General features: G+C 38.3%; 1 protein-coding gene across 10 annotated transcripts in view; it reads left to right on the top strand.

The window, feature by feature from the left end:
• EXOC4 (exocyst complex component 4) overlaps positions 1–23720 on the top strand; it is an 818008-nt gene that overhangs the window by 38022 nt on the left and 756266 nt on the right. For all 10 annotated transcript variants that reach the window (XM_017957173.2, XM_021935349.2, XM_017957174.2 and 7 more), the window contains one exon: positions 21778–21962. In XM_017957173.2, the coding sequence (XP_017812662.2) occupies positions 21778–21962 (185 nt within the window). The remainder of the gene's footprint in view (positions 1–21777; positions 21963–23720) is intronic.

Below are 23720 nucleotides of genomic sequence, written 5' to 3'. Positions count from 1 at the left end.
TCATTTAGGATTTCAGATTTTTGTGTAATGGTCTTTGTAGGGCTAATTTATTTACTTAAGGGCTAATCAATTTATTTACTTAAAGGCTAATCAATAATGAATACTGTTCCTTTTTTTCTAACATACTTTCCTCAAGACTCATTGAATAACTTCTTTAAATTCTTGGTTGTAAGTTACAGAAATTCACCTCTAGCTAGCTTAAGTGAAAATAATTGTTTGACTCATGTAACCAGTGTGCCAAAGGAACAAGAGTGTATGTGGAATGTCACCTGTGTGTTTTCTCTGCATACCCTCTTCATTGTTCTACTGAAGACTGGTCTCTTCATGTGTGAGGGAGGAGGTTGGGTATTGAGAGAAAACAGGGGGCATAGGCTATGTCTACATCTTTCCACCTTTACAGAAGAAAATGCTCTTTTTTTTTCCCCCATAATTCAGAATTCTAGGGTTGGGAGCTAGATTGAGCCAGGTTGGGTATGATAATCATCAATAAAACTATCTGGTTGGGGCAGTGGGGGTGGAATGGGGAGGAAGAACAGTCATGTCCAGAAAAGAGTGAGTGTGTAAGACACATTTTCTGGAGGTTTTGTTTTGTTTTCCGTTTGGTTGTTTATATATTCTAGATACTAATTCTTCTTGTCTGAGAGATGGATTGCAAATATCTTCTCCCAATTGGGGATTTATCTTTTTCCTTTGTTTACAGTGTCTTTGTTATAAAGAAATTAAAAATTTTAATGCAAAACAATTTCTCAATATTTTTTGTTATGTGATTTTTTTTTTTTTTTTTTTTTTTTTTGAGACAGTCTCACTCTGTTGCCCAGGCTGGAGTGCAGTGGCGTGACCTCAGCTCACCATAACCTTTGCCTCCCAGGTTCAAGGGTGTCTCCTGCCTCAGCCTTCCAAGTACCTGGGATTACAGGCGTGTGCCACCACGCCTGGCTAATTTTTGTATTTTTAGTAGAGATGGGTTTTCACTGTGTTGAGTCAGGCTCGTCTGGAATTCCTGACCTCAAGTGATCTGCCTGCCTTGGCCTCCCAAAGTGCTGGGATTACAGCTGTGAGCCACAGTGCCCAGCCTGTTACGTGATTTTTGATGTAAGAAAACTTTTTTCCATCCCAATGTCATAAGAGAATCTCCTATGTTTTCTTCCTTAACCCATCAAAAGTCCATTTTTATATATGGTATCAACTGAGGATCTGATTTTATCTTTCTTCTGTATAGTTGGTTGGCTCAGGCTGTTTATTGAATCCTTTTTCTACTGATTTTATGATGCTATTTTGGTTACACAGCAACTTTTCACTTATGCATGGATCTGTTTCTGAGCTCTTTATTTTGTTTAATGGTATTATTTGTACCTGCACCCAAACCATGCTGTTTTAACTCCTATAACTTTATAATACATCTTGATAGGAAGTGAAGAGATTGTCTCTTGCTATTCAAAATTGTCTTTGTGGCCAGGCATGGTGGCCCACACCTGTAATCCCAGCAGTTTGGGAGGCTGAGGTGGGCAGATCACTTGAGGTCAGGAGTTTGAGACCATCATGGCCAAACATGGTGAAACTCCATCTCTACTAAAAATACAAAATTAGATGGGATTACATGCCTGTAATCCCAGCTAGCTCAGGAGGCTGAGGCTGGAGAATCACTTGAACCTTCAATAGCTAATAGATAGAATTTAAGAGAATTATCTTTGCAATGTTAAGTCTCCTTATCTGTGAACATATGCCTTTCATTTATTAAAATCTTTGTTTGTGTCCTTTAATAATGCTTAGCGATATAGTCCTTAGAGGTTCGCATGTATTTTGTTAGATGTATTTCTGGGTATTACATTTTTTTGCTGTTGTCTTTTAAAACAGTAGCTATTTATTTATTAAGGTTTCTAGTTACTGGTTGCTGGTGCATAAGGATGTGATGTATTTTTCTTTTTTAATTGACCTTATATTTCCCTGAACTGATTCCCAATACTGTCTGCCTGAAAAGTGATGACTTATTTTTTAAGACCTGGCTCAAATTTCATCAACTCTTTGAATGTCCCAGATATTCAGGTAGCTAGGTGCTTTTCTTTATGTTTCCATAAGCTCGTATGTTTCATTTTAATATATATAATTCTTTTTGTTGGTGTGGTAGGTCATTGAGGGTAGGGGTTGTGTCTTACCTATTTTTGTCTGCCCTGTTCCCAGCATAGCATAGCTCATATAGTCAGAGTTCACAAATCATTAGCTAAATGGGTGACTATGTGGAAGACTTTAATACCACTACAGAAAGAAAAAGGTGTTTCTTTTGTGGGAGCTTTGTTCTGTTTTTTCTTCTCTGGTTATTTATTTATTTATTTATTTATTTTTTAATGGCAAGGTTCTCTAGTGTCTAACCTTTCCTTTTTGTAGTAATTAAATGAATGACAATGATAACAATAGCTAATATGTATTGAGCACTTACTATGTCCTGGTACTATCTGAAATATGTTACATTTGTTAACTTATTTCTCTCAACAACTCCACTTCTGATATTACCATTTTATAACTTTGCATGTTCTGGGGAGTTGGCATATCCCAAAAAACAATGATTTGTATATCCCAATATGCAAAAATTTCGTGAAGGTAGGATTTAAAGTGCACTTAAAAGGTTGGCGATATCTTCAACTTGGTCTGTTGTATATAAGATTGGGTAGTAAGCTCTATAATTGCTCTTTCATTGGACTTCACGTGGAAAGCAATCACATTTTCTTTCCCCATGGTTATGTACTATTAGAAGTAAAATCTACTTAAGGCATCTCAAGGGTCCAAGTAGAAATCTTTGCTAAAAGACATCAGAGGAAAGTGAAGACAAAACAATCTAGTCTTCAAAACCCCCGATTTCCTTGGATTTGTTTGTCAGAAGATTTTGCATTTCCATTTTAAGGCAGATGCAGATGCTTAGTAATTTAATCCCTACTCAGAATAGATTAATAAATCCAGAGTAAATAACTCTGTGGTGACCCATTGCTCTTGGCAGCTCCTGCTATTCCTACTTCACCATCAGACTGGTCTGGTAGCTACAGGCTTGGCTTCTAGGTGAGATATTTGTTTCTTCTTTTGATGTGATAACCCGAGTATTGCATAAAATAATTAAATTGTCATGACAGGGAATGTCTGCAAATAGGTCTGGCCTTTTGTTTCTTTCTTCAAGGTAAACAGCTGCTGTTGGCTTATGAAAAGCTAAAAGTGATCCAACAAGAAGCCTGTATCCGTCACATTGAAATCAGAGACTTGATTAATATTGTAGCCTGTAGCTTTGTGATATGTACGGTTTAAATTAGACCTTTGCAGTCATTGTGCTGGGTTGATGCAAGCACATTAATGACATAATTTCTGGTTGCAGCATCACATTTCTGCAGTCTGTCCTTTGTATTCCACTCACATTAATTGAAGTAATTTTGCCAGTGAAGCGTGTTTCAAACCTCTGCATTTAAATTGAAATTTTAATTCCCTTATTGTCTTGAAAAGACGGCTGAAGATGCCTTGTTACAGGTTTCATTATCACTCAGAACACTCCAGCTGCTGGTTCTAATGTACAAAGAGTGATTAATTCTGGGAAGAATTATTAATATAAGAATAGCAGCTTCTTCCCAGTGGCATGAGCTAACCAGGAAGGTATTTCATGCTAGTTAATATTTTCATAAACTTTTTTTTTTAAAGGGAAAATTTGTGTAGAAGTCTGCATCAAACTAAAATTGCACAGATGAGCTTTGAAAACCACTTACACAAGTTCTGATTTATCATCCCATAGAAGTCAATTCATAATTGCATTCAATCAGTGGAAACCAAGCCAGTGCAAATAGTTTTGAAGCACTTTAGCTGACAGTCACAAGGCTTGTGACTAAAATAATTTTTTCATTTCTAAGCCTTCCTGAGATTGTAGAGATTTTGAATGTCTCTTAATCATTTTGTCTGTCTTTATTTATAAGCCTTTTAAAAAGAATCCATAGCTGTATAGTCAGATAAGGATTATTATGATAATTATAATAACAACTTATATTTATATAGCTGCCTTCTTCCCAGAGGATCCCAGAGTGCTTTGCTGAGAGAATGGTGTAATGGAATTATTTCACTTACACTGTGAAAATGTGGCCATATCTGGGATAGAGAGAGTAGGGCAGCTATTTAATCAAATAGTTTTCTAAGACTTTATGTAATAAAATAAGTATATTTGTAGTATTTTTAGTTAACAAGATCCTTTGGATTTGGATAACATGGTGGGTTGTGAATGTCAGCATGGGTCTTAATTTGGATTAGGTTGTCTGATGCTGGAATCCCAGCTTTGGCTCTTAGTAGCTGGATGACTTGTGGTTAGTAATTTATCTTTGCTGAAAGCTGGAGTTAAGAATAATAAATATATCTCCAAGGGTTGTTGAATGGATTAAGTGAGATATTAAACTGTGTACATAAAGTATATGCAGTATAAAGTTTTTGAAATGTTATTTACAATAAATCGATAAATTTTACTGACATTGTAGGAAATGATATGATGATTGCTTCCATGTTATAATCTCAAAAACTGTCTCGGAGGTGGACTTCTTTTGAGCTAGTAAAAGTTGAAGTAGGGTTGGGTTAAGCAGTTTAGCTTCCTTTTCTTCTTGGCCCAACATGGATATACCTAAATGAAAGACCAACCCACCTTTTTTAAAGTTAAAGGAACTCTTGTGGGTGGATAGGGCTTTTCTCAGAAAGCAATTCTAGTCTGCTTTAACATATGCACAGATGGGCCACCAAGACCCACAATTCTCTGTTATATTTCTAGGATTTGGCATGGACAAATTTCAGATTCTGTGTCATCAGTTACCTACTCGGCTTACATTAAAAATATGTTCATAGGGTACCCATTGATTGTATAATCATGAGCGATGTAATTTGTTGGTAAAGTATCCAAGATAAGCTTGTAAAATCTGCTTTTAGGTAAGTAAATATGTTAATCCACTGGGTATCATCACTAGATATAAGCCAGGTCACTACTGGAAGGTGTTTGTCATCAGAACATTTTAGTGTTAGAAGAGTTGGTGTTAAGCTATTGTTTCTGTGAGTGCTTAGATAGCAGGACCAGTGGACCAGTGAGGTTGCTTCTATTTGTGTCAATAAAACTGTGTCATTAGCAAATAGACTGATCTTATTTTCTCTTCTTTATGCACAAGGAATGGGTGATCATGCATCCACTGTGAAATGATTAATGTGCAAGCAAGAAAAAAGGGGACCAAAACATACATACATCCCTTTTATCTGGCTTGAAAGTTTCTGAGATCTCACAGAATTGTTTTTTCTTATTACTCTGGGAAAAGTATCGACGTGAAAGCTCTGTAGATAACAGGAGCTGGAATATTCTAGTGAGCTTATTGGACTAAACCTGAAAGTGGTTCAGCGACTGTACAACAATGTTCCAATATTCCATATGGATTTTCCACAACATGATAAAAATATATCAGTGATCAATAATGAAATAGCCATTACTAAAGCCCATCTGTTCCTAGTGTAGAAGAGCAGCTTGAAAGACTGAGGCCAATATTCTATGCTAATAATTTATCAGGAAAGAATCTGGCACATATTTTGATAAAGAGACAAATGATTGGGTCTTTAACATGTGATAATGCCATTGTTGATAACTTCTGTTGTTGGTATGTGTTTGTGTGAAGGTGGCCTTAACCGTGGAGGATATTACTAGCTAGTAGGTAGAGACAGATGGTGACCAAATAGTGTCTCTCATATTATATTAAGTACTATGGAGAAAAATACAGTAAGACAGGGAGACTGGGAGTTGGGGTAGGGGTAGTGTGGTTTGCTATTTAAATAGGGGTGGTCAGCTGTAGCTGCTTTTAGCCACATTTGGGACCCCCCTTCATTCTTCCCTTCAAAAAGATTTAGGAAAAGCTGAAAATAAAACGAGTAACTTTGTTTTTTTTGTATCTACAATTAAGTGAGTAGGTTTGTGACAGCTTTATTTTTCTCTTATAGAGTAAAAATGCAGGGCTTTTTAGTAGCTATTTTTCATGCTGCTCAAGGCCCTTTTTATTTATATTTGTTTTTGAAGGCTGGGGTTTTTGGAAACCAGATTGATAGGCACCTGGTTATTGTGTTAGTTTTCCTTTTTTAAAAAAATTTGCTTTTTTAATCTGCTATTCATTTGCCTCTTTTATTTTAAAGCCAATGGAAATTCTGTTTTATTGCACTAAAGCCTACGAGGTTCAGCAGTTTCCATTTGGCTTGCTTGCTGTGGGGCAATGAATCCCACACTGCATATTAGGGGATCTTGCAAGAATTCTACACTCAGGTGACATCCCAGACCAGTTAAATAAAAATCTCTAGGGGTGGGCCACTGACTTCAGTTATTGACACTCTCCAGGTAATGCCAATATGCAGACAGAATTGGAACTATTGGTGTAGAGTGTAGCTTGTTCTGTGGAATTCAACAGAACTTATTTTTCTTGTCTTCATTTAGCGACAGCGGTAAGTAGTTGAAAACCAAGTATTTATGTAAGACACACATCACATGGTGACATGCACTTTTATGTAGAAGTTTATTGTTTGAAGTTGCTTTGTTGCCATACTTTATTGTAGTTTTGGGATAGAGGTGATGAGTATTTGGCTTTTATTCTGATTTTATAGTCTGATTATTTGGTCAAATAGATTTAGTAGTTAAATGAGATGATTCAGTAGTTAACTCACTTAGTTTTTAAATGAGATGATTCTCCAGGTTTGGACTGACTTGCACTCTTCAGAGCTGTCATCTTTGATGCTCTGATTTGTGTATCTTTGCTATGGGTATGACCTACTGCAGGGATTTAATGGATTGAAATTAGAGAATACATTTATTAATTGACAAGTGGTGGCTGTGTATAGTGTGTCATAGTGGAAGCAAAGTGGATTTAAAAGCAAGAATTCTTAGTTCTAGTCCTGATTCAATGACTTACCAGTTCCTTGAGCTTAGATAAATAAATTACTTATGTCTCTGTTTTAGTATCCTTTTCTGTAGAACAGATAAACAGATACTTACCTGTCTACATTATAGAATGGTTATAAGAATAAAAGTGAAATATAGTACAGGAAAAGTGCTTTGTAGAATACAAAGTAGTATAAAAACTTAAAACGATGTAGGTATCATCGTCGTCACTTCCTAGTGCCAGGTAAAACGAAAATGCAGTAATCTGGGCTTGTTTACACTAAGCAGCATTTCTATTCTGGTGCTACCATCATTAATGCATACCTGTTTTAATCAGATAAACCAAGTGTGACTGTGTTTGCACACTTGAGTCTTCAGGAAGACTGTTCTAAGTCAAGAATAATGCCTAAGTCATTTGCTGCCATCCTCCATCATATTTGTGGTTTCAACCTCACATATGACCTTTCTTGAACAGATTTTTGATTGGTCAGTTTGTGGCCAGATGGGAACTAGATATTTGTGTAAATTGCAGCTGATGACAACCATGTTGTTGATGGGGGACTTCAGTCTCAACTTGATGATGGTCTGAGAATGCTAATCAGTAGCTTTTGCTTGGCTTGACAAGATAGGAGGAGCTTGTTAAAGAAGTCTATTTTCTCTGAGATTCATCCCAATACTAATTACTTGTGGTTGCCTAGCTCTTGAAATGAAAAAAGCCATATTCCTCTATCATCCTTTGTGGGATTTTAATAGTTCATGTTAGTAAAGAGCTGTGTAAGTGCTGAGCATTTCTAATGGATTTGGGGCTCTTGCAGAGTGTGGGCGAAATTGTCTTGATTGAAGTGTGAGCCTGAAGTGATTCTGAGACCTCCTTTGCCAACTCTTAAAAAGAGAGTTCTGTAACTTTTTCTTGTCCCAGAGTAACAAATAACATGACGGGGTGGGTGACTTTAGGACGCTTGTTAAAAAAGAATAGCTTTTCTAGTGGTCTCTTCTATTGCATTTTGTAGTAGAAACCTAGGTTTTAATGCTCTCTTACAGAGCACCCATGGGAACTGGGAATTGAAGGGACCATGAGGTTAGGAACAAAAGAGGTTTTTTTTCTAGGTTTTCCTATGAGCAGTTTACAGTTATATTTCTCTTACCATGTTAAGTATAGTTTAATTTCATCAGGAAAGTAATTGTGAACAGATCCGTTACAAGGCCTTTTAGAAGAAATAAGGCTCTTAATGTGGAATTATGCATCAGAACCCCTAGAACTATGCATAGCTTAGGACTTGGGATCTACTTCTAGAATTGTATTTTAAGGAAAGAATTAAGAATTGTAACTGTTTTGTGTCACAAATATGTATACAAGAATACTTATCACAGTAAGATCTATGAAAGTAAAAAGATTAGTAATGACTTAAATATAGGGAATTGGTTTAAGTCATTGTATATTCATACTCATGGACTAGTATGAAAATACTAAATAGGGCCGGGCGCGGTGGCTCGCGCCTGTAATCCCAGCACTTTGGGAGGCCGAGGCGGGCGGATTATGAGGTCAGGAGATCGAGACCATTCTGGCTAACACTGTGAAACTCCGTCTTTACTAAAAATACAAAAAATTAGCTGGGTGTGGTGGCAGCTACTCAGAAGGCTGAGGCAGGAGAATGGTGTGAACCCGGGAGGTGGAGCTTGCAGTGAGAAGAGATTGCACCACAGCACTCCAGCCTGGGGGACGGGGTGAGACTCCGTCTCAAAAAGAAAAAAAAAAACAAAAGAAAATACTAAATATAATGTTTAGGGATAGGCACACGCTCCCAGTGTATTGCCAAATGGAAAAAGCATGTTTAGAAACAAGTATTTTTGCAAACACTTTGCATGGAAAAATGATTGGAAGGAATTAGGTTAAAATATTATATATTATTGCAACAGATGAGTGACAATATGATGATCTTTTTCTTTTGTAATTTTCTGTGCTTTTCAAATTGTCTTGGTTGAGTAGGTATTATTTTTGTAATTTGGGAGAAATGCAAAGCTTAAGAAAAAAAATACCATTCTAGGCCTCACTTTTTTTTAATCTGTGAAATTAGGGTGGGACCTCAGTCTCGACAACCTTTAAAGGTCTTTTTCAATAGAAAGTTCTTACTTTTCATCTCTCAGATACTGCCGTTCTGTGAGGCTCAGGCTGATAGAGTATCTTAGAAGACTTGTCTGTCCCTACTTTAGGAGGGGAAAAAAAAAAGATTACTTTTTCTTTAATAAAAGATGGAAATTATTTGTGGCAGAATGCCCTGATGATTAAGGGGGAAAAACAAAAAAAAACCAACAGCAAAACAGGGAACCCCGAAGAATGCTTAAGAATAACTTAGTAAGGTGGTATGCTTTTAGAACAAGTCTGCATTTCATAGTAGTAATGAGATGAGATCTTTCATGAAGGAAGAAGTCACATTTGATCCTGTTTTTGAGTTTTATTTTCCAAGCTAGATCTGAAGATACTTTAAAGAAGAAATTCACAAGTAAAGGGCCTTTTCTTTGACAGCACTTTATCTTGCAGGCCCCCCTCCCTTCATTCACTTATCAATAACTTCATCTAATTTGCCTTATCCTGTAAATTCCATTATCTCCCTGGCAGTCTATTGCATTAAGCCCTTAGTACCTGATATCGCCTCATTTACATTGACACATGCTTGACCTCAGTCCTTCTCCTCTCTTTGTTAATGCACCAACAAGCACTGATATCTCTCTGGAGCATTATCATTTGCTGTTAGCTCAACTAATAACAACCCTTCATTTGAGCTGATGAAGGTTTATTAAATAAAAACATGCAATAACCTGGCAGTAATGAAGGGAGAAGGGAGGTAGACAGCATCCTTTTAATGGTGAGAGTACACCAAGTCTGCTTTATAGGTATTGGGTTTCCTAAGGGAGATAGGGCATCTGAATGGGTCTGATTGATATTATTTTGTCAGGCTGATTTAAGAATGGGCATTTCTGATCGTCTTACTTGATCACTGTTGATTAGCATATAGGCTGAGGAGTTAGGGGAAAAAGGTGTTCCTGCTCCAGGCACTTGGCTTTGCTCCTGATGCAGCTATTTTTGGAAGTCTGCCTTCAGTACCAGATTGTCAATAACCCTGAGGCATTCAGGCGTGGCAAAGCTTGGCCATAGGGAGCCAGAAACTTCATCTTAGTCTTCTCCAGTGAAGCTGAAATCAGAGATTGTTTTTCCCATAGATCCCGCAAGAGTCCCTGAAACCTTCACAATAGCCCTGACCCTTGAATGAATCCCCTTTATTTTCCCTTGCATGTCTCATACTCTTATTCCCCCTGACCACCATTTTTACATGAAGACCAGTCTACTGGTGTCATGCTGTAAACAGAAGTTATGTGGATGATGTTATTAGGTTTATATTAACAGTTGGGATTTTTGGGTTCACTTGCTTGCACATTTATGTCACATACATATATATTGTGGTATATTCTACTAGTAAAATTGTTCCTAGTTTATCTGCTGCAGTTAAATACATAGAGTTCTATAAAGGCTATACAATGTTCTGCAAAAAGTGCTGTGATGTCCCAGATGTATCAAAGCTTTCAGACTTGCTGCTACAGCTGTTAGGTTGGACCGTAGGAAATAACCAGTATTTGATCATTTTTAACTTGTAAAAACAGTATTTTCTTATGGTTCAAGTTAATAATGTGATAGATACCATATATATATATATATATATATTTTTTTTTTTTTTTCTTCTAACCTGCATTGTTTGTTTTACTAGTTTCTGCCTGATAAAGATAAAAATTTCTGCCTTGGGAAGAATAACATGTAGCAAAGTAGAAATAGTTGGTGAGTGAATGATCTGGGATTCTTGGCTCCTGTGTGATAAATATCTTCGCTGCTTGCTTAGACCTGAGTCGGAATCATTCCGCATTCACTGGGAGACCTGGAGGCTTCTTGTGCCCACCCAGGACTCCCTGATCCTGAAGGTGGACACTTGGAGGTGGAGGGCCCTCTAGGGGAGCAGGGCCTAAAACCACTGGAGGTTGCCTTCCAGCAGTGCAGGGGCAGGCAGCAGCAGGAGGGTGACCTGGGCACTAAGTAAATCTAGGGCTTCAGGGCATGTTTCTTTTGTTCATAGCCAGAGATTTTGTGGTGTTCTTATTTATTAAATAGTTGAGACTGCTCAAAAAGTTTGTTTAACTGTGTCTTATATATATGTAAGAAGGGGGAAGGTATCAATTCTCTGGAGTAGCCTAATTTCGTATCTTTTTTACTGCAACTCCAAGGTAGACCATGGCAACATATTCAGAATGGTTATGTTGTCTTACTAGAAAAATGCTTCCTTAAGGGAGATTTACTGACCTAGTGAAAAGTGATAAAACATTTTGGAACCATATAATTTTCAGAGTCCTCAAGGAAATATTTGTTTTGGATTCAACAATGGCAGTACATTTGCTTTCCTTAGGAAACAGTGTTGCCAAAATAAGCATATTCATTAGCTACCAGATGGTTTAGTTATCAGTTGTGTTTTTTGTTTATACACAAGTTTTTCTTCTTTTTTTGGCTTGAACCTTATTTCTATTCAGAAACAGTTACTCATGTCATTTACCTTTGTGTGTCTTACTCACCTCAACTAGAAAAATTAAAAGATCAGTAGTTTCTTTTACAACAGTTCTTCAACAAAGCAGCTGCTGAGAATGGCCAAGTTTAGTGTTCCTCCCAAATATTTACAGTGGTTCATGTCAGAACAAAAAACTAGATCTTTTTACCTGATAAGCATGATTAAGATTGGCTAAAGACAAGCATTTAACTATGAAATAATTATTTCCTATGTTTTACACTAAAATGAAGTTGAGAAATAGACATTGGGAAAGAAAATTTAAGGGTATGGTGGTTCCTAATGGCAAATATTTTCTTTTGTTGTAGACTTATATCTCAACTCAGGGAAATTTTTTTGAATTCTTGATTATATACATTTTAACTGTGTATTTGACCTATTCTTTTAGTTATAGAAACATTTTTAGAATTTTTGTTTTCTTACATGGATAGGTTTCTAATAGCAAAACATGCTTTCCTGTTCAATATCACGTGATAAAACATTTGGAAAATGTTTGCTTATCTTCATAATCCTAAAGGAAATATTTGTTTTCAGCTCTAAAACAGATATCTATTATCTATCTGAGCAGTTTCCAACTGTGTTGACTAGAACATTAATATTCTATTAGATGGTAATAGGTGTTCTGTGAAAAAATTCACTGGTAGTGATATCTTTTTTCCTCCAAAATGCATGTAAAAATACCTATATCTATCTATATATATGAATAATTAAATACATTTAGGTGAATCATTATTATATAGTAATCTAACTTTAAGACACTGTGAGATATACTTGATAATTCTAGGACGTCATATTACAGATCATTTGGCACATGAATGCATGGTGTTCGATTTGTGAATGGAGGAATAGACAGCATTTACCAAATCACTGTACTGTGGATGTTGTCTGTTTGGTCTTTCATCTGCTATGTTTTATCTTGTAATTTTAATATATATTTGTGACATTATTCAGTGTTGTGTGTCACACTTATAAGCCTGTTTTTTTTTATAATTTCTTTTTTTTTTACTATTTTTCTCATAATTTTTTGATTTATTTATTTTTTATTATACTTTAAGTTCTAGGGTACATGTGCACAACGTGCAGGTTTGTTACATATGTATACATGTGCCATGTTGGTGTGCTGCACCCATTAACTCGTCATTTACATTAGGTATATCTCCTAATGCTATCCCTCCCTCCTCCCCCCTCCCCACAATAGGCCCCAGTGTGTGATGTTCCCCTTCCTGTGTCCAAGTGATCTCATTGTTCTATTCCCACCTATGAGTGAGAACATGCGGTGTTTGGTTTTCTGTTCTTGAGATAGTTTGCTTCCAGCTGCATCCATGTCCCTACAAAGGACACGAACTCATCCTTTTTTATGACTGCATAGTATTCCATGGTGTATATGTGCCACATTTTCTTAATCCAGTCTGTCACTGATGGACATTTGGGTTGGTTCCAAGTCTTTGCTATTGTGAATAGTGCTGCAATAAACATACATGTGCATGTGTCAGCAGCATGATTTATATAATCCTTTGGGTATATTCTCAGTAATGGGATGGCTGGGTCAAATGGTATTTCTAGTTCTAGATCCTGGAGGAATTGCCACACTGTCTTCCACAACGGTTGAACTAGTTTACAGTCCCACCAACGGTGTAGAAGTGTTCCTGTTTCTCCACATCCTCTCCAGCATCTGTTGTTTCCTGACTTTTTAATGATCACCATTCTAACTGGTGTGAGATGATATCTCATTGTGGTTTTGATTTGCATTTCTCTGATGGTGAGTGATGAGCATTTTTTCATGTGTCTGTTGGCTGCATAAATGTCTTCTTTTGAGAAGTGTCTGTTCATATCCTTTGCCCACTTTTGGATGGGATTGTTTGTTTTTTTTCTTGTAAATTTGTTTGAGTTCTTTGTAGGTTCTGGATAGTAGCCCTTAGTCAGATGAGTAGATTGCAAAAATTTTTTCCCATTCTGTAGGTTACCTGTTCACTGTGATGGTAGTTTCTTTTGCTGTGCAGAAGCTCTTTAGTTTAATTAGATCCCATTTGTCAATTTTGGCTTTTGTTGCCATTGCTTTTGGTGTTTTGGACATGAAGTCCTTGCCCATGCCTATGTCCTGAATGGTATTGCCTAGGTGTTTTCTTCTAGGGTTTTTATGGTTTTAGGTCTAACATTTAAGTCTCTAATCCATCTTGAATTAATTTTCATATAAGGTGTAAGGAAGGGATCCAGTTTCAGCTTTCTACATATGACTAGCCAGTTTTTCCAGCACCGTTTATTAAATAGGGAATCCTTTCCCCATTTCTTGTTTTTGTCAGGTTTTTCAAAGATCAGATGGTTGTAGGTGTGTGGTGGTATTTCTGAGGGCTCTGTTCTGTTCCATTGGTCTATATCTCTGTTTTGTTACCTGTACTGTGCTGTTTTGGTTACTGTAGCCTTGTATAATTTGAAGTTAGGTAGTGTGATGCCTCCAGCTTTGTTGTTTTGGCTTAGGATTGACTTGGCAATGTGGGCTCTGTTTTGGTTCCATATGAACTTTAAAGTAGTTTTTTCCAGTTCTGTGAAGAAAGTCATTGATAGCTTGATAGGGATGGCATTGAATCTATAAATTACCTTGGGCAGTATGGCCATTTTCACGATACTGATTCTTCCTATCCATGGGCATGGAATGTTCTTCCATTTGTTTGTGTCCTCTTTTATTTCATTGAGCAGTGGTTTGTAGTTCTCCTTGAAGAGGTCCTTCACATTCCTTGTAAGTTGGATTCCTACGTATTTTATTCTCTTTGAAGCAATTGTGAATGGAAGTTCACTCATGACTTGGCTCTCTGTTTGTCTGTTACTGGTGTATAAGAATGCTTGTGACTTTTGCACATTAATTTTGTATCCTGAGACTTTGCTGAAGTTGCTTATCAGCTTACGGGGATTTTGGGCTGAGACGATGGGGTTTTCTAGATATACAGTCCTGTCATCTGCACACAGGGACAATTTGACTTCCTCTTTTCCTAATTGAATACCTTTATTTCTTTCTCCTGCCTGATTGCCCTGGCCAGAACTTCCAACACTATGTTGAATAGGAGTGGTGAGAGAGGGCATCCCTGTCTTGTGCCAGTTTTCAAAGGGAATGCTTCCAGTTTTTGCCCATTCAGTAGGATATTGGCTGTGGATTTTTCATAAATAGCTCTTATTATTTTGAGATACGTCCCATCAATACCTAATTTATTGAGAGTTTTTAGCATGAAGGGCTGTTGAATTTTGTCAAAGGCCTTTTCTGCATCTATTGAGATAATCATGTGGTTTTTGTCTTTGGTTCCATTTATATGCTGGATTACGTTTATTGATTTGCATATGTTGAACCAGCGTTGCATCCCAGGGATGAAGCCCACTTGATCGTGTTGGATAAGCTTTTTGATATGCTGCTGGATTCGGTTTGCCAGTGTATTATTGAGGATTGTTGCATCAATGTTCATCAGGGATGTTGGTCTAAAATTCTCTTTTTTTGTTGTGTCTCTGTCAGGCTTTGGTATCAGGATGATGCTGGCCTCATAAAATGAGTTAGGGAGGATTCCCTCTTTTTCTATTGATTGGAGTAGTTTCAGAAGGAATGATACCAGCTCCTCTTTGTACCTCTGGTAGAATTCGACTGTGAATCCATCTGGTCCTGAACTTCTTTTGGTTGGTAAGCTACTAATTATTGCCTCAGTTTCAGAGCCTATTATTGGTCTATTTAGGGATTCAACTTCTTCCTGGTTTAGTCTTGGGAGAGTGTTAAGTGTCCAGGAATTTATCCATTTCTTCTAGGTTTTCTAGTTTATTTGCGTAGAGGTGTTTATAGTATTCTCTGATGGTAGTTTGTATTTCTGTGGGGTCCCCTTTTTCATTTTTTATTGCGTCTATTTGATTCTTCTCCCTTTTTTTCTTTATTAGTCTTGCTAGTGGTGTATCAATTTTGTTGATCTTTTCAAAAAACCAGCTCCTGGATTCATTGATTATTTGAAGGGTTTTTTGTGTCTCTATCTCCTTCATTTCTGCTCTGATCTGTTATTTCTTGCCTTCTGCTAGCTTTTGAATGTGTTTCTCTTGCTTCTCTAGTTCTTTTAATTGTGATGTTATGGTGTCAATTTTAGATCTTTCCTGCTTTCTCTTGTGGGCGTTTAGTGCTATAAATTTCCCACTACACACTACTTTAAATGTGTCGTGTCCTAGAGATTCTGGTATGTTGTATCTTTGTTTTCATTGGTTTCAAGGAACATCTTTATTTCTGCCTACATTTTGTTATGTACCCAGTAGTCATTCAGGAGCAGGTTATTCAGTCTCCATGTAGTTGAGCGGTTTTGAGTGAGTTTCTTAATCCTGAGTTCTAGTTTGACTGTGCTGTGGTCTGAGAGACAGTTTGTTATAATTTCTGTTCTTTTACTTTTGCTGAGGAGTGCTTTACTTCCAACTATGTGGTCAATTTTGGAATAAGTGCAATGTGGTGCTGAGAAGAATGTATATTCTGTTGATTTGGCATGGAGAGTTCTTTAGATGTCTATGAGGTCCCTTGGTGCAGAACTGAGTTTAATTCCTGGATATCCTTGTTAACTTTCTGTCTCCTTGATCTGTCTACTGTTGACAGTGGGGTGTTAAAGTCTCCCGTTATTATTGTGTGGTAGTCTAAGTCTCTATGTAGGTCTCCAAGGACTTGCTTTATGAATCTGGGTGCTCCTGTATTGGGTGCCTATATATTTAGGATAGTTAGCGCTTCTTGTTGAATTGATCCCTTTACGATTATCTAATGGCCTTCCTTGTCTCTTGATCTTTGTTGGTTTAAAGTTTGTTTTGTCAGAGACTAGGATTGCAACCCCTGCCTTTTTTTTGTTTTCCATTTGCTTGGTAGATCTTCCTCTATCCCTTTGTTTTGAGCCTACGTGTGTCTCTGCATGTGAGATGAGTCTCCTGAATACAGCGCAATGATGGGTCTTGATTCTTTATCCAATTTGCCGGTCTGTGTCTTTTAATTGGAGCATTTAACCCATTTACATTTATGGTTAACATTGTTATGTGTGAACTTGATCCTGTCATTATGATGTTAGCTGGTTATTTTGCTCATTAGTTGATGCAATTTCTTCCTAGCATCAATGGTCTTTACATTTTGGCATATTTTTGCAGTGTCTGGTACTGGTTGTTCCTTTCCATGTTTAGTGCTTCCTTCAGGAGCTCTTGTAGGGCAGTCCTGGTGGTGACAAAATCTCTCAGCATTTGCTTGTCTGTAAAGGATTTTATTTCTCCTTCACTTATGAAACATAGTTTGGCTGGATATGAAATTCTGGTTTGTAAATTATTTTCTTTAAGAATGTTGAATATTGGCCCCTAGTCTCTTCTGGCTTGTAGAGTTTCTTCCCAGAGATGTGCTGTTAGTCTGATGGGCTTCCCTTTGTGGGTTACCCAACCTTTCTCTCTGGCTGCCCTTAACATTTTTTCCTTCATGTCAACTTTGGTGAATCTGACAATTATGTGTCTTCGAGTTTTTCTTCTCGAGGAATATCTTTGTGGTGCTCTCTGTATTTCCTGAATTTGAATGTTGGCCTGCCTTGCTAGGTTGGGGAAGTTCTCCTGGATAATATCCTGCAGAGTGTTTTCCAACTTAGTTCCATTCTCCCCTTCACTTTTAGGTACACCAATCAGATTTAGATTTGGTCTTTTCACATAGTCCCATATTTCTTGGAGTCTTTGTTTGTTTCTTTTTACTCTTTTTTCTCTAAGCTTCTCTTCTTGCTTCATTTCATTCATTAGATCTTCAATCACTGATACCCTTTCTTCCAGTTGATCGAATTGGTTACCGAAGCTTGTGCATTTGTCACATAGTTCTTGTGCCATGGTTTTCAGTTCTGTCAGGTATTTAAGGAGTTCTCTGCACTGGTTATTCTAGTTAGCCATTTGTCTAATCTTTTTTCAAGGTTTTTAGCTTCTTTGCGATGGGTTTGAACTTCTTCCTTTAGCTTGGAGAAGTTTGATAGTCTGAAGACTTCTTCTCTCAACTCATCAAAGTCATGCTCCATCCAGCTTTGTTCCCTTGCTGGCGAGGAGCTGCTTTCCTTTGGAGGGGGAGAGGCGCTCTGGATTTTAGAATTTTCAGCTTTTCTGCTCTGTTTTTTTCCCCATCTTTGTGGTTTTATCTACCTTTGGTCTTTGGTGATGGTGACGTATGGATGGGGTTTTGGTGTGAAATGTCCTTTCTGTTTGTTAGTTTTCCTTCTAACAGTCAGGACCTTCAGCTGCAGGTCTGTTGGAGTTTGCTGGAGGTCCACTCCAGACCCTGTTTGCCTGGGTATCAGCAGCAGAGGCTGCAGAAGAGCGAATACTGCTGAACAGCAAATGTTGCTGCCTGATCGTTCCTCTGGAAGCTTTGTCTCAGAGGAGTACCCGGCCATGTGAAGTGTCAGTCTGCCCCTACTGGGAGGTGCCTCCTGGTTTGGCTACTGGGGGGTCAGGGACCCATTTGAGTCTGTCGGTTCTCATATCTCAAACTCCGTACTGGGAGAGCCACTACTGTCTTAAAAGCTGTCAGGGACACTAAAATCTGCAGAGGTTTCTGCTGCCTTTTGTTCGGCTGTGCTTTGTCCCCAGAGGTGGAGTCTACAGAGGCAGGCAGGCCTCCATGAGCTGAGGTGGACTCCACCCAGTTTGAGCTTCCTGGCTGCTTTGTTTACCTACTCAAGCCTCTGCAATGGCGGGCGCCCCTCCCCCAGCTTAGCTGCCGCCTTGCAGTTAGATCTCAGACTGCTATGCTAGCAATGAGGGAGGCCCCGTGGGCTTGAGACCCTCCGAGCCAGGCCCCGGATATAATCTCCTGGTGTGCCGTTTGCTAAGACCCTTGGAAAAATGCGGTATTAGGGTGGAGGTGACCCGATTTTCCAGGTGCTGTGTGTCATGGTTTCCCCTGGCTAGGAAACGGAATTCCCTTATCCCGTGCACTTCCTAGGTGAGGTGATGCCTTGCCCTGCTTTAGCTCTTGCTCCGTAGGCTGCACCCACTGTCCTGCATCCATCGTCTGACACGCCCTAGTGAAATGTACCCGGCACCTCAGTTGGAAATGCAGAAATCCCCCGTCTTCTGTGTCACTCATGCTGGGAGTTGTAACCTGGGGCTGTTCCTATTCAGCCATCTTGGAACCGTCCCCCCTTTTTAAATAATTTCTTATAGTAACTGCCCTGTGAAATTATTTTATTGCTGTCTACCTTAATCCAACTGCATCTCTTAAATTTCTGTTAATCTTTCATCAGTGTGTTATTTAAAAGGTACTCTGCAGTCATTACATTTGGAAAAGTGCAGTAATTTATACAATGACCACTTCCCATATATTAAAACAATCTTTTTATTATTAATTATGCACATTCGTAAATACAGATGATTATTTCTAGTAAATCTCAAGTCTTAGTAAATACCTGGAAACTGCACCTCCCCAGTACAACAGAATTGACGGTCAGAGGTGGTAGTCTGTTGGGTTGACTGCTACCTCGCCAACTGTTCCTTTGTGGGTGAACTTTATGTTTCAAACTCGTTAAAACCAGATAAGATAAATGTTAGGGCTGGACGCAGTGGCTCACGCCTGTAATCCCAGCACTTTGGGAGGCTGAGGTGGGTGGATCATGAGGTCAGGAGTTTGAGACCAGCCTGTTCAACATGGTGAAACTCTGTCTCTACTAAGGATACAAAAAATTAGTTGGGCATGGTGTCAGGCTTCTGTAATCCCAGCTACTTGGGAGGCTGAGGCAGGAGAATTGCTTGAACCCAGGAGGCGGAGGTTGCAGTGAGCCGAGATCGCGCCATTGCACTCCAGCATCGGCGACAGGGCGACTCCATCTCATAAAAACAAAAAAAGGTAAATGTTAGGTTTTTAAGTATATATTCTAGAGAGCAAATGTTGCATTGACAACTATTTTCTTTAAATTGGTTTGAGTACCACTTAGTATGGTTAGAGTAAGGGAAGACAGTGGCCTTGTCCAGCTTCCATAATTATAGCTTTATAAATAGACTATTAATAAGTGAAGGCCAGAAAATAAAACAGTGTTTTCTTATAGAAATAAGAGACTATTCTCTTTTCTCTTTTGTGGTAAGGTTTTCAAATTTTTGAAGTTCTGAGACTACCTTTGATAACATGTATGTTAATTTTACTTGTATTTTGGGTCAAGGAAATATATTCAAAGTTTGTCATTTAAATGGTTACAATGGCTCAAAGAAGGAAGGAACACTTACTGAAATTGCTTCACTAAAACATGTTGGGAATACCCTCTGAGGTTTCTTTACTCATGGAATAAATAGGTACTCTTAAAAATAATTTCAGTAAGCATTGAGGAGGTACCAGGCACTGCGCTAAGTGTTTTACCTGAATTTTTACTTTTAATTTAATTAGGTGGCTTTGAAAGTTGACACTTGTCATAAAATTATGTATTTGGAACATGTACTGTTTGGGTTAAAAATCTTCATGTAAATTCCTACAAACAAATCAAGTGTGGATGTGCAGTGGGTGGTTTTTAAGCTTAAATATCTCAGCTGGATTTAATTACCTTAAGGGATAAGGCTACATGATGGGCCAGTGGTTTACCAAATTATTTTTCATTTTCTGGATCTCAGTGTCACTGGAGGTTAATGCATCCTCTTTTCTCTGCTAGAGACCCGAGTTAAAATCCATTTTAGGGCATAAGTGTAAATGAATTTGTTGTTGTTTTTTCCTCCTTGGGGACACTCTGGTCATTTTGTGAGGCTGCCTTTCCATTTGGAATTTGCTGGCAGCTTGCTCTGGGCCCAGGGGCTCTCATAGCAGGGGCAGTTGCAAGTCAGCGTGAAAATGAACTGGCAGGCTTCAGAGGGCAGAGCTGGCCCAGGGCTTGTCACTCTTACATTCCTTGATTCTCTCTTGGTTAACTTAAGGAAACTTATTTGCTACTGACATTTGATTATAGCACATCACAAAACAAGTGATGTGGTTGTGGGTAAGCCATCACATTTTCTTTACCATTTCAGGCTGGTTTATATTGGGCAGCTACAAAGATTTCTTTCTTCACTGTCCACAAACTCCTAAATGACTCCTTAAACTGCTGTAGATGTGTGATCAACATTTTTGATCACCAATGTGTTTCATGGCTTTAATTACCTATTGTTTTAGTGTAAACGGTTCATTCTTTAGGAGCATATTTGCATCCAGAATTATGTTTAAGGGCTTTACCCTGAAGTATCATTAGTTATTTCCTTTATCTGTACTTGTTACAGATATTTAGTATAACCTACACAGGGAATAACACACATAGCATTTCATCCCTGAGGGAGCTCACTTGTGTTCTTTCCCTCTAAGCTCATCCTGTCATTTCTATTTTCTTTCAAAGAATAGCACCTAGAGTATGCTCTTTAAGTTTTTTTCTTTGAAAAGATACAAGATCTTTATACATAAAAACAAACATAATTTTGTGTACATGAATAAATGGGATCATATCATGCATGCTGTCTATTTTTTTTTTTTCTCCCTTTGCAGATGTCACTTTGCGTTTCAAAGTGAGTTGGTTGTTCCAGGTTCCCTGAAGCCTTCATTTTCTCCATTTATTGTAGGCATTCCTATACCAGTTTGATTTATCCAGTCCTTTTGCCTTGAAAATCTCCCAAACCACTTTGCACCACGAGTATCTTCCTCTTTATGTTATGTCTTCCAGTCACCGTTCATTTCCCATTTCTTCTATTAAACTGACTCAGGACAAGGAGAAGTGATGACTACTATTGTCCACTTGTAGCATTCATGTAAAAAAATGTATTTACCTCTGTGTGATGTGTATTTGAAAAAGAGTGAGAGAGAGCCCGACTCTTGGTAAGCATAAAGAGTCATGATTGCTGTGAGAACAAGTTCTTTTTAAAACATTTATATAGTGTGCTTTTTTTAAAGCCTTAGTTTAAAAAAGCTAACTTTGAGTAAAAGTTGATTAAACCATTAGTACATGGGATTCCTGTGAGAATGTGAATGATAGTATCATTTAAATAGGGAGGTCTCTTTACATGTGTCCATTGATGGGCGTGTGTGGGCATAAATAGTTTGCTGTGGTGCTGTGTATGCTTTCATGTTTATCTTTGTCAAGACTGTTTTATCATTATCTAAGGTGAGAAAAACTCTCCCCTAGCCACATTATACTCTGCAAAGTCTTAGATATGCTGATAAAGTTCTCGTAAGCTCCCTTTTGTTAGTATCTTTTTAAGACGTCTTTCTTATTTATAATATTGCCAGGTTATTAAGTTGTACTTAATCGTCTTTCTTTTTTTTTCTCTTTTCAGGTGTCAGCAGTTGAGTCTTTGGAGGGCCCCCTGCTCCAGGTGGAAGGACTGAGTGACCTTCGACTAGAGCTTCACAGCAAGAAGATGAACCTCCATTTGGTTCTCATAGATGAACTACACCGGCACCTGTACATCAAATCGACTAGCCGAGTTGTGCAGCGTAACAAGGAAAAGGGGAAAATGAGGTTAAAGAGGCTCTTTGCTATAAGTGTCTTGTGGCAGTGCAGGATTACAAGGAATATTTTTTGTTTTCCAGAATGTTGTTGTAGTTTATTTTTCCTTTAGTGTACTGTCTCTGAAACTTCAGGATGGTTTTATAATAGCAAATACTCCCTGTTCTGAGAGGCTGACATTTGAAGTTTGTTCATTCATTCATTCTACATTCATTATGGTCCTTTTCTGTGAGGATATATAAGAATAATTTACTGTGGGTCTCATATTCTGGATCAGAGACATTGGTACATCTCAGAAGGAAGTTGAAAAATTCTTAAATTGGACTGTGAAGTCAGCCTAATTAAGAAATGTGGATATATTGGCTGGGTGCAGTGGCTTACGCTTGTAATCCCAGCACTTTGAAAGGACGAGGTGGAAGGATTGCTTGTGCCCAGGAGTTCAAGACCAGCCTGGACAACAGAGCAAGACCCTGTCTCTACAAAAAAAAAAGGTCAAAATTAGCTGGGTATAGTGGTGTGCACCTGTAATCCCAGCTACTCCAGAGGCTGAGATGAGAGGATAGCTTGAGCCCAGGAGTTTGAGCTGCAGTGAGCTATGATTTCTCCACTGTACTCTAGCCTGGGTGACAGAGACAGAGACCCTGTATCTTAAAAAAAAATGACAAAAAGAAATATAGACGTATTGATTGAATAAGATTCTTTGTTACTTAGGGTTATGTTCAGCTTTAGGTTGTCCTTTTTCTGGAATAGTTAAGGAAAGGTTCAGAGAGAACACTTTTATTCCTTGGTTGGCTGTAGCATAGCCCTATATTTAATGGCCTGGGTAGTGTCAAGAAATTCATTAGGTTGGTAGAGGCCTGGTAGGAAATAAGACTAAATCTTAAGATGATAGAGCATTGGAGTTTTTAACATGTTAGATAGCTGTGCATAGTACAGGTCCTTCCAACATTTCTTTAGAATAGATCTTTTCAGAGGGCATTTTAGCACTGTCTACTGAAATATACATGTCGACGCTTTTTCATTCAGATATAGACAAGAAGAGTACTGGAATCAGTGCACGCTGGGAATGAAGTCTTTCTTACCCTGTTTGAACAAAAAATGCCAAATTTGCGTGTGATGCTTCAGTTTAATCAGAGACCCTGACAGAGAAAGAGAAGTTTCTACCTCTTTTCAGCAGATGGGCACTAGAAAAACTTCTGCCAGGCACACAGATTTGATATGTACCTGAGACATAACTTCAAGGCTAGCTCTGAGTACGGTATCTGTCAGTACCTCGGCAGAGAGTCAAGTGGTGGGTGGGGTAAGTGCTAAGGAATTCTTTCTACAATGCCTGGTGATAAATAGCAGATCTGAAGAGATTTCTTCCCATACAAGGTTAAGTAATAGAATCACTTTGAGTCCTGTGAAAATATTCTATATTATAAGGGAAAATGAGCATTATTTTGAGGTCTCAAAGGAAGAACATTTATTTAAAAAAAATTTATGTAGGCCGGGCGCGGTGGCTCAAGCCTGTAATCCCAGCACTTTGGGAGGCCGAGGCGGGTGGATCACGAGGTCAGGAGATCGAGACTATCCTGGCTAACATGGTGAAACCCCGTCTCTACTAAAAATACAAAAAATTAGCCGGGCACGGTGGCGGGCGCCTGTAGTCCCAGCTACTTGGGAGGCTGAGGTGGGAGAATGGCGTGAACCCGGGAGTGAACTTGCAGTGAGCGAGATCACCACCACACTCAGCCTGGGAACACAGTGAGACTCCGTCTCAAAAATTTA

This window comes from Papio anubis, chromosome 4, assembly GCF_008728515.1.
Source record: "Papio anubis isolate 15944 chromosome 4, Panubis1.0, whole genome shotgun sequence".
NCBI classification, from domain to species: Eukaryota; Metazoa; Chordata; class Mammalia; order Primates; family Cercopithecidae; genus Papio; species Papio anubis.
This window is presented reverse-complemented; position numbering and strand designations above follow the sequence as displayed.